A 15,912-nucleotide genomic window follows, 5' to 3' on the forward strand; every position below is an offset into this window, starting at 1 on the left:
AGAATCCTGAGGGACATAGATGGTTTGAGGGTGTGATCTGGAGGAAGATTCAGCAAAGGAGACAAAGAAGGAACAGTCAGAGAGGTAGAAGAAGAACCAGGAAAGAGGGTGTCCTGGAAAAGTGGAGAGAAGAGAGGATCAAGGAGGGGAAGTGTCAGAGGCTGCAGAGAGGTCCAGGAGAATAAAGACTGAGCAAAAGTCATTGGATCTGGCAGCTAAGAGACAATGGGTCACTTTGGAGTGAGCACTTACAATGGAATGGCAGGAGCAGAAGCCAGACTATGAGGGGCTAAGAAAAGTGAGAGAAATGAAAGCAGAGCTCCTTCTATCCCCCTTCTTCTCCCCACCCCACCCATCTAGGCAGCCTTTTCAAATTTAGCAGGGATAGAAGGTCAAGGGAGGGTTTTTTAAAGTAACAACAGCACTTAGCACTTATTTGTTTGAACCTCACAACAGCCCTGGGAGGTTGGTGCTGTTATGATCCCAATTTTACAAATGAGGAAACTGAAAGAGATAGATTAGTGACTTGTCCATAATTACCCAGCTTTGAAGTGTCTGTGTGGCAGGATTTGCACTTGGGTCTCACTTCAGTCCATGCTGTCCAGTGAATTCAGAATTTTGGCCAATCCTATTCTGCTTTTTGTAAGAATGTAACTTGAGGGATGTCATACTGGTTATTTCTTACTGCTCTTTTAATATTTTATTTTGAATGCAAACACCAAAAAAAAATCATTCCCACGAAAATAATAGAATGCATAAAGAATACAATAAAGAAGAATAGAATGCACTGGTTGGCATACAAGTATAGCCAGGGAAGGGGGAGAGGGAACACAGATGATTTCAGGGGAAGAAAGAAACAAATTCTGGGTCCTGAAGATGGGGTGGAGAAAAGGAGAAACGCAACTGTATCCCATCTGCCTTTCTCCCCCTCAGGTGAGATTCTTGATCTTGAAGGAGAACGCCGTGCTCCGCGCAGCGCTCGAATCAAACCTGGAAAGTGCTGTCACCGCCGCTTTCCTCATGCTCCCAGAAAGCTTCTCGGAAGAAGACCTCTTTGTGCGGATTGCCGGTCTCTCCTACTCTGGTAAGTAGGGCCTGAGCCATACTTTGTGTCTTCTTTAAAGCAATGGAAATGTTTTTGAGTAAGATGAGACAATGCTTCAAGCTTTGCTAAAAACTCCAGTATAGATTGACTTTGTCCAGATGAGAATTAGTTTGCCATGCTAGCTTATGTTTTCCTGAAGTATTTTAGTTTTGAGTGATAGAAACACAGTATAATTATTGGACAAAAAAGAATAAACTCAAAACAAGTAGCCACTCATTTATTATCTATCATAACAGTGGAAAACTCTGACTTTTCTGCCCTCACCCAAGGCCTAAGCAGCCACTAATAGGGCAGTCACAAGGTAAGCTAAACATGAATATCTCTGAATGTAAAAGTATGAATGACTGCTGCTGAGAGCACGTCTCCGTGTATTCCCAAATCAAACATAATTAGGCTTTTAGATTGTAATGGGGTGGGTTTCCTAGTATGAATAGTGGAAGAGTTAATGTACAATTGAAGCATAAATACCAATTTTCGGTATTTCAATGATATGGCCTTTGAGTCTGGAAATGAAAGACTGCTGCTTAATGTTCACTGATGGTCAGCACTTTTAATAGGCTGCTTCATTTATTTGATTCAGAGAAGAGCTGAGCTTTCTTAATGACATTGGTTGGTAGCTGAGCTACACACATCTAAGCTTTTTCACTCTGCAGAAGTTTAGAGAAAGTGATTCCAATGCCTTCAAATATAAAATGTCTTCTACCTCTGCCTTCATTCACTCTTCCCCGGGGCATGAGTTATTTTGGTGTTGAATGTTGCTTTAAAAAAAAAATGTATTGTGAAATCTGAACTCTTTTTTTAATGAAAACGTTATGGTTATATATTGCAAACTAAAGAGGAGAGAACAAAAAGAATGCTTAGAATTCAGGCCTGTGAGATGGGCTGGAGGGTTTGGTCATCCCTTCCCTGATCTTTTCTTCCTATTCTCTTCACCCTCTTGCTGTACTGACCCTTCTTTCAGCCAGAGAAGTCAGGAATTGTTTTGGTTGGGAAGCTGTGGACCTAAAAATGCCCCCGAGCTTTGGGACACCCAGTCATGGGGTGTGGCCTTGGATTTGTGGATGCTCATCGGGGCTTTTTGCTTTTGCTATGACTAGGTGACTTCCGGATGCTGGTAGGAGAGGAGAAAGGGAAGGTGGTGAACATCGTGAAGCCCAACATCCCTCACTTCCGTGAGCTCTATAGTAAAATATTGATCAAGAACCCCCAAGTGGTGTACAAGCAGAACCAGGGCAGACTGGAGGTAATGTGTCTACATCTCTTTGTGTCAGTGTTTCAGGATTGACGTTGACGTTTAAGCTGGTGCTCCTTACTCAGGCAGATCACACCCCGTCTTTGACACACTCGATGGCCGTCAGGATTCACTGGGGCCCCAAAACATATCCCTTTTACTCAGCCTGGTCATAATGCTTTCCAGTTTGATAGAACTTAGCAGAACTTGAGAAGTCAAGCAATGTGATACCCATTTAAAAAAAAAAAAAGTGATACCCATAATTCATGTGAAATTATGCAAAACATTTTCATATTAACTGTGTTGCCAAAGGTGGGGGTGGGGCAAGAAAAATAAAGTCATTCTAAAAAGTCTGCTTTAGTCTTCATGCAGATTTCATCAGTTCTCTCCCTGCATGTAAATATGTAAATAGCATTTTCTATCTTGTAACAGCATAGTTCAAATGAAACTGATCTCACTGGTATGGGTACTCCTAGCCTTCTTATAGATAGTAATAAAATAATTAAATGTGTTTGTTTTTAAAGAAAATGGACTGCTGGTTAGCTAGTGAATCCCTATCATTAGAGATGTTCAGGGATTTATATCCATCTTTTCATGGATGATATAAAGAACTACTCTTCATTGCATTTTGAAGTTAGCCTCAATCACCATTTCTCAGATAGTTCTTGAATAAAAGAAGGATTTCTTTGAAGTTGTAATAGCAGATGAGCGTCTATAACAATTCTACCTGTTTTGCTGTCCATGTCATTTGTTGTGAATGTGTCCATTCAGGCAGTGTAGAAAACCCTTGGAAATTAGTTGAAATTCAACCCTGGCTGATTGATCTCTTGATTTCTGTTAGTTAAGAATCAGTTTTTATAAATATGTCTATTAATAAGTGACTCACAATTATTTAATGGTCTTTCTCAGCTTAGTGCAAGCAAATTAAGCATTATCCATTTATATTCACAGATATTATTGTGGCAGTGCAATTCATGGATAATTGAGTAAAACTTGGGGAATTTGGATAGTCAAAATAACCAAAGGATTATTAACCAAGGCTATGTAAGTGAAATTAGTAACTACAAATAGCTTTTGAATACAGAAGCCCAGATAATAGTACCTACCTTACAGGATTGTGTGGATAAAATGAACTATTTGTGAATCACTTTGCAAACTTTAAGGTGCTATAAGAATGCTAGTTATTATCTCTAATTTCAGTTTTACATGTGTTACACCACCAAAATATTTTGGGTTTTTTTATTTTGGTTTGGTTTGGTTTTCTGCTGAGGTAATTGGGGTCAAGTGACTTGCCCAGGGTCACACAGCTAGGAAGAGTTGAGGGCAGATTTGAACTCAGGTCCTGCTGACTTCAGAGCTGGTGTTCTAGCCACTACACTACCTAGTTGCGCCTCTACCACCAATTTTTTAAAAAACTTCCATGCTTCTAAGTTACAAAAGCATTTAAACACAAATAAAACTATAAATTCTTTAAAGCAAAATGTGAGGATCCTTAAACAGTGTTGCTAACTAAACTATAACCCATTGTCTTCTTCGTAAGAAGAGTACTATTAGTTCCTTTCTATCAATTCTTTATTTTTCTATGTGAAAAGATGACTTAAGTGGCCATATGTACTGTTAGAGGGAATGCTGCCTACGCCAGTAAGATCACAGATAAACTAAAGAGGGAGAATTCATAAAAGAGACCCAAGCACAGGGCGGGCCCGCAGGCTCTGCGCACCAGCTGTCTTGCTTCCCAAATCTCTCCTCTTGAGTAAACGTTCTCAAGCCCAGTACAGGCAAAAGCACATGTGGACTGGCGCTTAGGCAGTCCGGGCACTAGGCCCAGCTCTGCTCCTAACCAGTCATGCGTCTTTAGACAAAGCAGTCAGTGTCTCTGGACCTTTGCCTTCTCATCCAACAAATGAGGCCGACCAACTGACCATAAGCCTTCTGCCAACCCTGTCTTCAGTGGGTCCATGATTGCGTAAGAATAAGTTACATAACCATCCTCCTGGGGGGAAAATTCTGTCTCATTGTGATGTGAAACTGCTGCAGGGCTGCCACCACCACTGCGTGTATGAACTCCAGACAGACCTCGACCTCATTGTGACAGATTTCTCCTCCCTACCTCTTGAGTTTTCTCTGCCCACTGAGCACAGGGACCTGGCAAGACTGGAAAGGTTCAGATAGAGGCTTGGTGTTAAATAATGTGCCACTTGTCCTAGGACCACCCTAGCTTAGCTCAGAGAGGATGTAGGAGGATGACTGTTTTGGCCACAGCATCCCTTGTAGGTTTGGAGAGAGCCCATCCCATGAAATCCAGGCCTTCATGTATCAAAGTATTAAGTAGATCTGGTGTTGGTTCTTCGAGGATTCCTTCTTGTTAGGATTCTTACAAAGTACTTATGCATTGAGTTCACTCCTTTAAAGGAGTTCAAACCATTAAAGGAGTTTACACCTTTAAAGGAGCTCGCTCATTGGTCCTTTAAGGAGCTCCCACAAGCCCATTCTCTGGGAGGATATAAAAGCTCACTTTCAGAGAGTCTGGAGAGTCAAAGGGAAAACTTCAGGGAAGCTCGAGGAGATTCAGAGCCAGGATTCAGTAGATTCACAAGTCCAGGAGATTCACAAGTCTAAAGGAAAAGCCTGCTCATGGACTTCCTGGAGATTTACAACTAGGATTGAATTCTGGGAAACCCACAATCCCACATTCTTGGAAGCAGAGTCTGATTGGTTCCCATGTCTACCTTCGTGCTGGCTGGAGGCTTTGGATTCAGAGAGCTAGAGACTGAAGCTGGAGACATTCTGACAAGAGCTCATCGGGGAACCAAGGAAAGAGATAGGCCTCTATTAAAGCTAGCCGCACCCCAGGAAAAGATTCAGGACTTTGAAGGACACAATAGAGGATAAGGACTTTAACTCCTGGCTGCATTTTGGGATTATTGAATTGGAACTAAAGCCAAAGCTGTCTCCAGAAGCTCCCCAAGGGATCTGCTCCCAAACAACGACTACAATTTAGAGACGACAGAACTAACACCTTCTGGTGGCATGGAGGGGAGTTTCCTTTCCATAGGCCAGAGATGGGATGTGTGTCATATGCACCTATAGGCTCAGAGCATTAAAACCAGGAGGGACCTTGCAGATCTGAGAGTTCAAGCCCTTTACTCTGCACCTAGCAATACTGTAGCCCAGAATGAGGGAGAAGTTACTTTACAAGCAGTACCAAGCCCTGTCCGGCTCACCCTCTTACAACGGTATCTTAGAGTGTTTTCTGCTGAGGGGATGCTCAGGGAATGAGCGAAAGCAAATACTCATTTTTCAGTGCTTAGATTTTTGTCCTTTGAATGGTTCATATTGAAACTTATTTAAGCCAGATTTAATAGAAAGATTGCTTATTTAAGACAATTTTAATCAGGATTGATATTCTTAAATTTTAAACTCAGCAGTCTCTGTATTGAAGAATTGTTAAGACATATATAGTATAAATCTCTAATAAGACTAAAATTCAAATTATTTATATTTTTATTTTAACACTATTATATGTTATGAATTTGAACAAATAATAATCCATGTGTTCTGTTTCCCCTTATAGAATCCTTCTAAATATTTGTCAATGTCCATTGTTTTTATGGTATTTTTCTTTTTTAAGTTAATTGCTTGTAGTTATTGTGTGTGTGATAGTGTTCTGCTGGATTTTCTGTACATCTTTTTGCATCGATTTTTCATAGCTCTTTGTAGTCTTTCTATTCACCTCTTTTTGTAGCATAATAGTACTCCACTCTGTTAATATGCCATGATTTATTTAACCATTCCATAATCACTTCCATCTTTTCACTATTATACATAAAAATAACTGTGTTGATTTTCAACAAGGGCATAAAATTGAAGATTTTCACTAGCATTTGTCCTTTTTCTTTACTAACCCTATGATTTGATTCTATTTTATATGTGGAAAAGAAACAGTTTTAATTAGGACTCAGATAAATCTCTGTTATCAGTGGAGATTGCCACTTCAGGCCTGCCCATCCTCTCCAGGTTTGCCCCTTATGTTTCCATAAGTTGCAGGGTGATCTACTCAATATTTTTGATGGAGATTTTGCTCAATTTCTCTTAATTGAGCAAATTAATTTTCTTAATACTATAATGTAACATTGGTAAATTTGGGCTATGTAACAGTTGACCCTTGTTTTACTGTTTGAGTAGCTCATATTTCTAGTCAAACATTTCTCTCATAATATCTGTTACTCTGGTTTAATCAGTGAAATAAAAAATTCAGGAAGAATTAGAATATAATTATTTATCTTATATCTTTGAAGTCATGTCTCTTTGGAAACCTAGTTTTATTTATTCATTCAATAAATACTAAACACCTACTATTTATATGATCAGGTTATTCTCATTGATGTGGTAGTAATAAGTTAAACACTGTGAAGAGATTTATATGAACTGATACTGAGTGAAATGAGCAGAAACAGGAAATCTCTATACATGGTAACTACAAGATTATACTATGATCAATTCTGATGCACATAGCTTTTTTCAACAATGAGATGATTGAGGCCAGTTCCAATGATCTTGTGATAAAGAGAGTCATCTACACTCAGAGAGAGGACTGTGGGGACTGAGTGTGGATTATAACATTGTATTTTCACCCTTTTTGTTGTTTGTTTGCATTTTGTTTTCTTTCTCATTTTTTCTCTGTTTGATCTGATTTTTCTTGTGCAGCATGATAACTGTATAAATATGTATATTTATTTTGGATTTAATATATATTTTTACTATATTTAACATATATTGGATTACTTGCCATCTAAGAAAAGGTATGGGGAAAGGGAGGGAAATGTAGAACACAAGGTTTTACAAAGGTTAATGTTGAAAAATTATCCATGCATATGTTTCAAAAATAAAAAGCTTTAATAATAATTTTTAAAAATAAGTTTGGCACTGCCCATGTGCTACAGGAACTTGTGGTCTCTTCAGGAGCCTTACAGCCTAGTAAGTTTTGTGAAAGCTGAGAAGTGTAGTCATTGCTGTCCTGGCCTTTGCTCTGGTCTTTACCAAGCTGCACATGGTCATATTCCTCTTTGCTTTGAAACTGACCAGAGCTACTGTTCCATTTTGACCAGCCACCAGTGTTCCTTTCTGCCCTGGGACTGTGACCCAAAACTGTGTAGGGGCAATAGAATTGTCAGGGTTAGCTCTACCCTGTGCCAGCAAAGGGTTCCTTATAATCTCCCTTTGAGCATTTGTCAGATTCCCTCACTGAAACTGCTGCCACTGTCTGCCACCCACCGAGTGTATGAACTCCAGACAGACCTTGACTCCAGTGTTACAGATTTCTCCTATCTACCTCTGTAGTTTTCTAAGACTGGAAAAATATCGCACTCCAACTTTTTGTGGGTTTTGCCGCTCCAAAATTTGATTATTTTAAATTATTTTAAAGTTGTTTGGAGGGGAGTGCTGGGATAGTTTAGCTGGCTTGCTGTACCTAATTTGTCATCTTGTTTCCAACTCACCTGAAATATGGTATTTAAGAAAAGAAATTGAGTTACAAGTGCAAGATAAGCAAATCCATATGTCAGTTGTCTTAACCTTAAACCTAAAAAATAAAACAAAACCCAGCCTTTGAAAGCAAAATTTTTTTCTTCTATAGATATGAAACAATATGGAAAAACAACTTTATTCAAGGATCACATAATTCTCTATATTTCTGCCTGCTTTCTTTCAGAGGGGTGGTATTTGTATGTTTCACAGAATAGCTTCTATAGCTGTGGTTGATTACCTTCAAAACACTTCCCTGATCGACTTTTCCATTATTATTGTTATTGTTAACTCAGATAGATAAAAGCCCAGAAGCCCAATTCACTCAGCTAATGACTTTGCCAAAAACCCTGCAGCAAGAAATAAGTTATCTTATGGACACTCCGGGGAGAAACAGAGATGTAGAAGAAACTTTATTACAGGTGGCTCATGATCCTGATTGTGGGGATGTGGTACGGCAAGGTAGGTTTTTTTTAATCTGTTATCAAGAAAATGTTGACCCTGAAGAAGAAGACAGCTTATGAATTATATTTTTACTTGATCATCTAGAAGGGAAGCATTCTTATGAAATTATCTCTAAGGAAAGAAAGCACCAATAATTGGAAATTATTCTTCCACATATACATTTCTTCCTCAATTCTGCAAAGAAATGGAGGGAGATAATGTCTTAGGGCTTGTGATTGTTCCTAGAACATAATTTATTTTTATCAGGCAATCTGGGCTAGCAAATGGATACGTTTTTATAATAATAGATATATAACTTTGGCAAACTAATAGTATCTAAATTGTCAATAAAAATATCTAAGATTTCTACAGCACTTTATAAAATTATCTCATGAGAGCCTTACCCTAACTCTGTTAGGTGGAGCCTACTGTTCCCATTTTACAGATGAGGAAATTAAAACTGAGGGAGATAATTGATTAGCCAGGGTCATTTAGCTAGTAAGCCAAAGACAGGATTTGAGCCCAGGTTTTCCTACAGCCTTGAATGTATTTCATAAATTATGACATACTTCATATTAGCTTAATAGAGTAACAGTGTACGATAAGCTTTAGAAACCTGTTTTTTCCCCCAGGGTGTTCATTTTATTTCATAAGATAAGCTAGGAAAGAAACCAAAGCTGAAGATTTTCCTCTTTGGATAGATATCTTGTCATTCATAGTACTGGAAATAACGATTTAAATGCTATTGCCATTATCTCATGTATATTGTAACACATGAATGTTACCATAGTAAACATTGCCAAATTATTACAGTATATACTCAAATAAATGAGGACTTACTCCGAATTCATATTTTTTGAAACATTATTAAAAATCACTGAACAAATGGGTTTTTTGTGGGGTTGTTTTCCCGTTACATGACCCAGTTTGTAATTTAATAGTTGTTGTCTGCTTAAGTCAAGGAAAGGCTAAAAATATTGTTTTACCTTCAGGACTGTATGTTTGTCGAGGTTTTGTTATTTTGGGGGCAGGAACTGTTATTTGGCATCCAGCCCTGAAAGCATGTAACACATATTTGATAAAGATAATTGAATGAGAAGCCTTTAAACAGATATAAAATCTATATGACATCGAAACAGAAATCACTTTTGCTAATTTTATTGGGCTCAAGGCAAAATACCTACAAAATACAGTTCAGTCTTTAAAGCTTTTCAAATGACTAATATCTATATTTGATATTCTTCCTTGGTACAGGACTTTCAGGAATTGTGAGACCTTCTAGTGTAATGCAGAGCACCAAAGGAATCCTAACAGCAGGTAAGAAAGAACTTCTAGAGCCCTTGATTTCAGGGATAGCACAGTCATTGGTCAGATTCAGAGCATTACTCTTTTCTAAGACCTTTGCTAAATGCCTCATTAGTCATTCTTTGCACCAGTTGGGGAGAACCCAAAAAAAGAGGTCATCTTTGAGAAATTATAGTATCCCATGCCTCTGATCTGCTAGCCTGAGGAATCAAATGGTGAGAGGGGACATTTGAGCACCTGGCCTACCCATTACAAGTTTTACATAGCTTTCCAAAGAATTGATCTCCAAAGCAGGAGACATTCTAGGGCTCCAGAAAGTGTGTGATCAACTGGTCAGATGATGAGAAGTTCATAAGCATTTTTTAAGTGCCTTCTATGTACCAAACACTGTCCTAAGCAAAGAGGATACAAAGAAAGGGGGACAGGGAATCCTGTCACTGCTCTCAAAGAACTCACAAGAAATTTATGGGATCAGGGGGTAAAAGAATCAGCAGAGGGAGGGCATTAGTGTCAAATGGGGAAAGGTAAAGGTTTCCTGTGGAAGGTGGGATTTTATGTAAGACTTGAAGGAAGCCAGGAGGTGGAGGTGAGATGGGAGAGTATTCCAGCCATGGGAGACGGTCAGTCTGAATCAGGTGATAGTCTTAGGCAAGAACTCTCTGAGAGGCTGATATCACTGGGTTTCAGAGTACGCAAAGGGGGATGTAAGAGATCTGGAAAGAGAGCAGAGAGCCAGGTGGAAAAGGTGGGTTAAGAGGCAAACTGAAGGTTTTCTGTTTGATATATAAATAGGGCTAGGTGACATGGTTAGACATGTCCTTTAGGAGCATGGGTTCCTCCCTAAGAGACCCATCATATATTTCCCTCAGCACAAGTAACCATTTCTTTCAGCTGTTACGGCTTCTCAGTCCCATCAGCCTCCCCTGCTTGCTCCAGACATTGGCTCCTCAAGACAGTTAAAGCCCAAGGTCATAGCCTAGGCACAGGCTGCTCAACCTTAACACCCCCCTCTCTGTCCCCCAAATTCCAGGTCTGCATCACAGTTATAGCAGCTTCCCCTTGGATGCTGTACAGTAACCAGTGAGCAAGCTCCTTCCTTGTACCATCAGGGGAACAGAATAAGTCACATGGATAGGTTTTGATGGACATTGCCCACGTCATTACATTACCTCCTCACCCCTTTTTTGTACTTTCCCATTTTGGGTGAGGAGATCCTCCTCCTTCCACTTCTTCAGGTTTCTAGCCTTACTTCCACCTTGACTCATGTGACCCCTATGGCCAGTCAGCTGCCAAATCTTGTTTTTCTTCAGCTTCTCATACCCTCTCTATATGAACGTGGCCCCCACCCTCATTCTGTCCCTTTGCACCTCTCGGCTCAGCTGCTTCCGGTCTTCCCTATTTCATTCCATCCTCTGTATAATGGCCTCAAAAGCAGCATATGAGGAACTCCACAGATCACATAACAACTTGGTATTAATATATTTTTATCAATTTTGTTCCGTATTTGCCAATGACATTTTAGTCTGGCTTGGGCCACACTTGGGAGTATTGTGAGCCATGTTACAGGCTGAGCTTGACCTCTCTGCTCTATACACCTGCTAAGCTGATATTCCTAAAACTTAGATCTGACTGTGACAATTCATTTCCAGTGTCTCCCAAGTGACATTATGACAAAATATTGTTTCATCTTCATTTTCTCCTCTTTATTCTCTATTAAAATTATTAATACAGTATTACATGTGTATAGTTTAGAAAATAAGTAAATGTATCCACAGAGAGGTTCACAGTCAAATGACAGTGTGAGTGAGGGGCTGCTAGGTGGTGCAGTGGATAGGGCACCAGCCCTGAAGTCAGGAGGACGTGAGTTCAAATCTGGTCTCAGACACTTAACACTTCCTAGCTGTGTGACCCTGGGCAAGTCACTTAAACCCAGCCTCAGGGAAAAAAAAAAAATGATAGTCTGAGTGACCAAAAAAAGTTGGAAACTATTATGCTAAAATGTTCATTCTAAAATTCCTTTTTAAAAAATCTATTTTTGTAGTTTGCTATGATTCCCCTTTTCCCCCTGAGAGTGCAGTTAAATTTTGAGTATTCTAGGTTTTCCTCTTTCCCCATCCACTTTATTTTTTATACTGCCACATCCTTATGCATAGAATGCATATTCTGTACCACATGTGCTTATTCTAGTCCAGAAGTTATCAACCTAGGCTCCATTAACTTACTTCCTGTTTTTCTATTTTGATAATTATATTCCAATATAAATTATTTCTTTTGTAATCCTAACTTTTATGCATTTAAAAACATTCTGAGAAGTCTATAGACTTTACCCAACAAAGGGGTCCATAATACAAAGAGTATTACCAAAGTGGGCTCTTACATACCACATGACACATCCTGTGCTTTCATGTACAGAAGGTCATCCCTCCACCCATACAATTACTGCCTGTCCCTTAAAACGCAGTCCCTATGCCTTCTCTCTAAAGCTCTGTCTCCTTAGGCTGCATCCCTACCTTAGTCTCACAATAATACGTGTGAGCCCATCCACTCTGGGAGGACTTTGACTGTACATTTGCTCTCACCTCTCTCACCTACACTCCTGTAAAGCAAATACTTACTAATCTGGACTTGTTGAAGGGAAATAGAAGCAGCCATGACTAAGAGGCTGTTCTCTGAGCTTGGTCTTCTCGAACTTCGTCCTTTTATAGCTAAACAAAAGGGAAGCAAAGTTTTGTGAATAGTGAACACACTGCATCCCACTGCACCTGACATAGCCAGCACTGGAACCCAAGACGCCTTTTTTGTCCATTGTAGTAGCTACAGCATGCTTCCTCATGCTTAAGATGAGTAGCTGTTTATAAGGGGAGGTTTTTTATTTGGTTTTCTATATTTTCTGTTTGTCTGGGGGGATCTTTTGTTTGGTTTTTGAGGCAATCAGGGTTAAGTAACTTACCCAGAGTCATCCAGCTGGGAAGTGTTAAGTGTCCAAGAGTGGCTTTGAACTCAGATCCTCCAAAATTCAGGGCCAGTGCTCTATCCACGGCACCATTGAGCTGCCCCGTTGACTATATATTCTGAAACAGAAGTCAGACCACGTGGTTTGACAAAAGCTGAATCGTTTGCTAAGCCTCGTTATAGATTCTTTTCATGAAGTTAGGCTATGCCGAACCATCTAGAACTCTCCTCCACATTGTTTTTTTAATACCTCGTTAGAGCTGAATACTGCACTTGGTGCTGCCAGCACACAGTGAGCCGGTGGACTCACTCCTATTGCCATTGTAGCAGAGCTGTCTTTGCCAGCAGAGGGCAGCAGCCAGTGGGCACCTGCCAGAAACCTTGAGAGTGCCCAGGTGGGCTCTCGGATCATGGAGCCAGTGACCTCACCTTTTCCATGAAGAGGTTACATTGTTAGCATATCTCCAAACCACAGACATTTTCCCTAAATTTACTTGTAAAAGAGTTAGAGAAAATAAGAAAAGTCTCTAAAAAATCATTTCCACACATTCATTTTCTTTATCTTATCCTGTAGATGGATACTGTCTTTTTTCCAGTTTACATTTTCTGATGGATATTAGACAAGTACTGTCTCAATATACTATTTGAAGTTCATTCATTCTTCTTGACCCTTAAAAATTCCCTCTTTACACATCTGAATGATATTGATAAGCACTTTCATAGAGATCAAAAAGCTTGACTGTAATGAATTGGTGGTTTATTTATACCTTTTTCTTCCCTCCTTCTCTCCCCCCACCCCCCACCCAGTCACTCCCCTCTCCTCCACCTTCTGGCTTACCTGGCAACTTTCTTGGTAGGGAACTTTCCTCTTCCAATTTTCCCACCCTTGAAGTTATCCATGCAGCTGATTATCTTGCAACAAGTCTTTTCACTTTTTACTCATCCATTTTCAAGTGAATTAAGAAACCATGGAGCATCTGTTACTTTGTTTCTTTTTCTTTTGTGGACATTTTCAGTCCTTTTCCCTTATTTATTATAGTCTTTGAGTTTTAGAGCTAAAAGGGGCCTTAATTTATCCCTCTTATTTTAAATCTTTATCAATAAAATAATTTTCCTTTCATTTCTCTTGAAAACCAAAAGGGGGAAGGGACTTGCTTAAGATCATACAAATAATTAAGGAATTGAAAAAGGTTTATTTCCTCCCCATCTTCAGGCTTCCCTTAATTAACTTTCTTCCTCCTTAGGGCGGATGTAAGCAAGCTAAATAACTAGCTTAGGGAAAGAACATCGAAATTCAGAAAATCAAAATTCTCAACCTGGGAAGTGATACAATTCATCCCCCCAAAAAGAGAGTAGTGGAAGGTGGAAGAAACCATAAGCACATGGACTTGTAGAACAAGAAAGGACCTAGAAGGTCATAGAGTCCAAGATTTTCATGTTTAGATGAGGAAATAGTTCTCAACCTGCCTTGGTGCCTGTCAGAGCTGGACAGTGTTCTAAATCCTTCTGACTTTAGTCATCACTGTGCTTCTCCATTATTTTAATAATTATGTAATTTCCTAGGATATTTAGGATATATCCACATTCAAATGCAAGTTCAAAAATGTACTATAAAGATAAAACAGATGACTTCCAAATTATCTGTTCCAGTGCTTTCCATAGCCAGAGAGGGAAATGGTAGATAGTATGGAAGGTATCATTCCTATTTTATCCCTTCTATCACTGAAAGAAAGTGAATTGCAGGAAGACAGTTTGAGTCATAGAGTTTTGAGGCTAATTTTTGAGACCCTCTGAGAGCTTTTGCTTCAAGTATTGAGAGGATTGAGTCCAGAAAGTTAATGACTTGCCCACAGTCACTTCTAGCAGAAATGGGACTAGAGCCCTTCTTCTTCTCTCTCCCTTACCCCTCCTATCCCATCTCCATTCCCCCAGTTCACCAAGAGGGCTCCCTGCTTTGCCATTAGAGAGCTGGAATGAATCATGCTGTTAAATGATGCATAAAATTATAGAAAATCCAATTATCACTTATTGTTTGTTTGTTTGTTTTTTTAAACAAATTGGACCCCAGATTCAGAACTCCCGTCACAAAGATGTCTGAAGTGTCTTGTAACATGTATCGCAATATTTGGTGATGACCAATACTGTGCTCATTAAAGCATTCTGATACCTCTAGCATCTTGCTAATGGATGAGGTGGGTGGCAGGCAGGTTTTTCCCTCTCAGTGTAAGGACTGTTTCTCTCTCTCCCCACTAGATGGGATCCATTATAGCCCACCTGCATGTGTCTGTTCTTTGCCATCTGCCGGCATAAGAAGCTGCCCTCTGTCCTCTCCCAGCCAGGTTTCCTCAGTGAAAGCATGAGCTTCAGAATATGGCTTCTCTCTTCTTCTGGGCAGCTTTGGGAGAAGTTCCTGGATATTTTTTAGTCCAGAAAAAAGTACTCATATAAGGCGTGTTAAGGCTTGTACCGAACAGGTTTCTGGCATGCCCGAGTTGCTGTTTACCAGCTCTGCTTTGAAGGCAACAGAATGGCTCACTTATTAACCACAATTTGTGTTAGAAGCAAACAGGCAAGTGGACTGGCTGAAACTTTGCTGATTCCATATGACTGAATCCATTTCTTCTATTTATTTTGAGCATTACATATAAAAATAGCACAAGACAAGCTGGCATTATTAATAAAGACTAGAGAGATTTGCTTATCTTTTGGGTCTAATCCTTTGGGGTTTTGAGTGATTTACATATGATTTTTGTTTTGACTTGTTCCTTAGAAAAGATTTTCTTGATTGATATAGCTAGTTTGATTAGAAACTTAATTAGAAGAAACATCTGGTGTTTAATGTTATGAGAAAATATATTTTCCCTTCAGTCTATTTCTTTCATTTCTGACTTCATCATTAACCTGAGGGATTTTGAATTGATCCTTATGAATTACCAGGTGTTCATAGTTGATGAACCCACAAAAGTGAACTCTATGTGTTTAGTTACCAGAGTTTGAGTTTTAACAGTGTTGTCCTGGTGGTTGATCCTACATACTGTGTGCTAGGTACCAGAGTGACAAAAATGGGAAAATTATTATAAGATCCTTAGAAGAAATTAAACATCTGAGAAAGGGGATATAAATTTGGTTAGGAGCAATTAGAAGATTTCATGGAGGAAGTGACACTTGAAGAATTCAGCAATCTGAAGTAGAAAAAGGCAGGCATGTCTCAGACATGGTGAACAGTGTGTGCAAATACAAAGAAGTGGGAGAAAATAGTACATGGCTTAGTTTCACTGTATTTGAATTAAGTCTGGGCCCTTGAATGTCAGGTTAAGAAATTAAGCAGTGGAGAGTCCATACAGGCTTTTAA

General features: G+C 39.4%; 1 protein-coding gene and 1 long non-coding RNA gene across 3 annotated transcripts in view; one reads left to right on the top strand and one right to left on the bottom strand.

Annotated features, from left to right (window-relative positions):
* Positions 1-15,912, top strand: part of TAMM41 (TAM41 mitochondrial translocator assembly and maintenance homolog) — a 31,566-nt gene that overhangs the window by 12,793 nt on the left and 2,861 nt on the right. Inside the window, exons 4-7 of one of the 2 annotated variants that reach the window (XR_012484968.1) lie at positions 934-1,084; positions 2,203-2,348; positions 8,160-8,321; positions 9,558-9,620. Coding sequence is in view for 1 of the 2 variants with exons in the window: in XM_074283893.1 (XP_074139994.1) it covers positions 934-1,084; positions 2,203-2,348; positions 8,156-8,321; positions 9,558-9,620 (526 nt within the window). In the remaining variant the exon portion in view is untranslated. Of the gene's footprint in view, positions 1-933; positions 1,085-2,202; positions 2,349-8,155; positions 8,322-9,557; positions 9,621-15,912 lie in introns of both variants that reach the window. The other variant, XM_074283893.1, reaches the window with a different exon arrangement.
* LOC141551815 (uncharacterized) lies at positions 9,616-15,047 on the bottom strand. Its single transcript, XR_012484970.1, has 3 exons — positions 14,835-15,047; positions 12,559-12,679; positions 9,616-10,321 (listed from the first exon to the last, which is right to left on the bottom strand). It is a non-coding gene; the product is annotated as an uncharacterized LOC141551815 (long non-coding RNA).

The sequence above is a fragment of the Sminthopsis crassicaudata genome, chromosome 1, assembly GCF_048593235.1.
Source record: "Sminthopsis crassicaudata isolate SCR6 chromosome 1, ASM4859323v1, whole genome shotgun sequence".
NCBI lineage: Eukaryota > Metazoa > Chordata > Mammalia > Dasyuromorphia > Dasyuridae > Sminthopsis > Sminthopsis crassicaudata.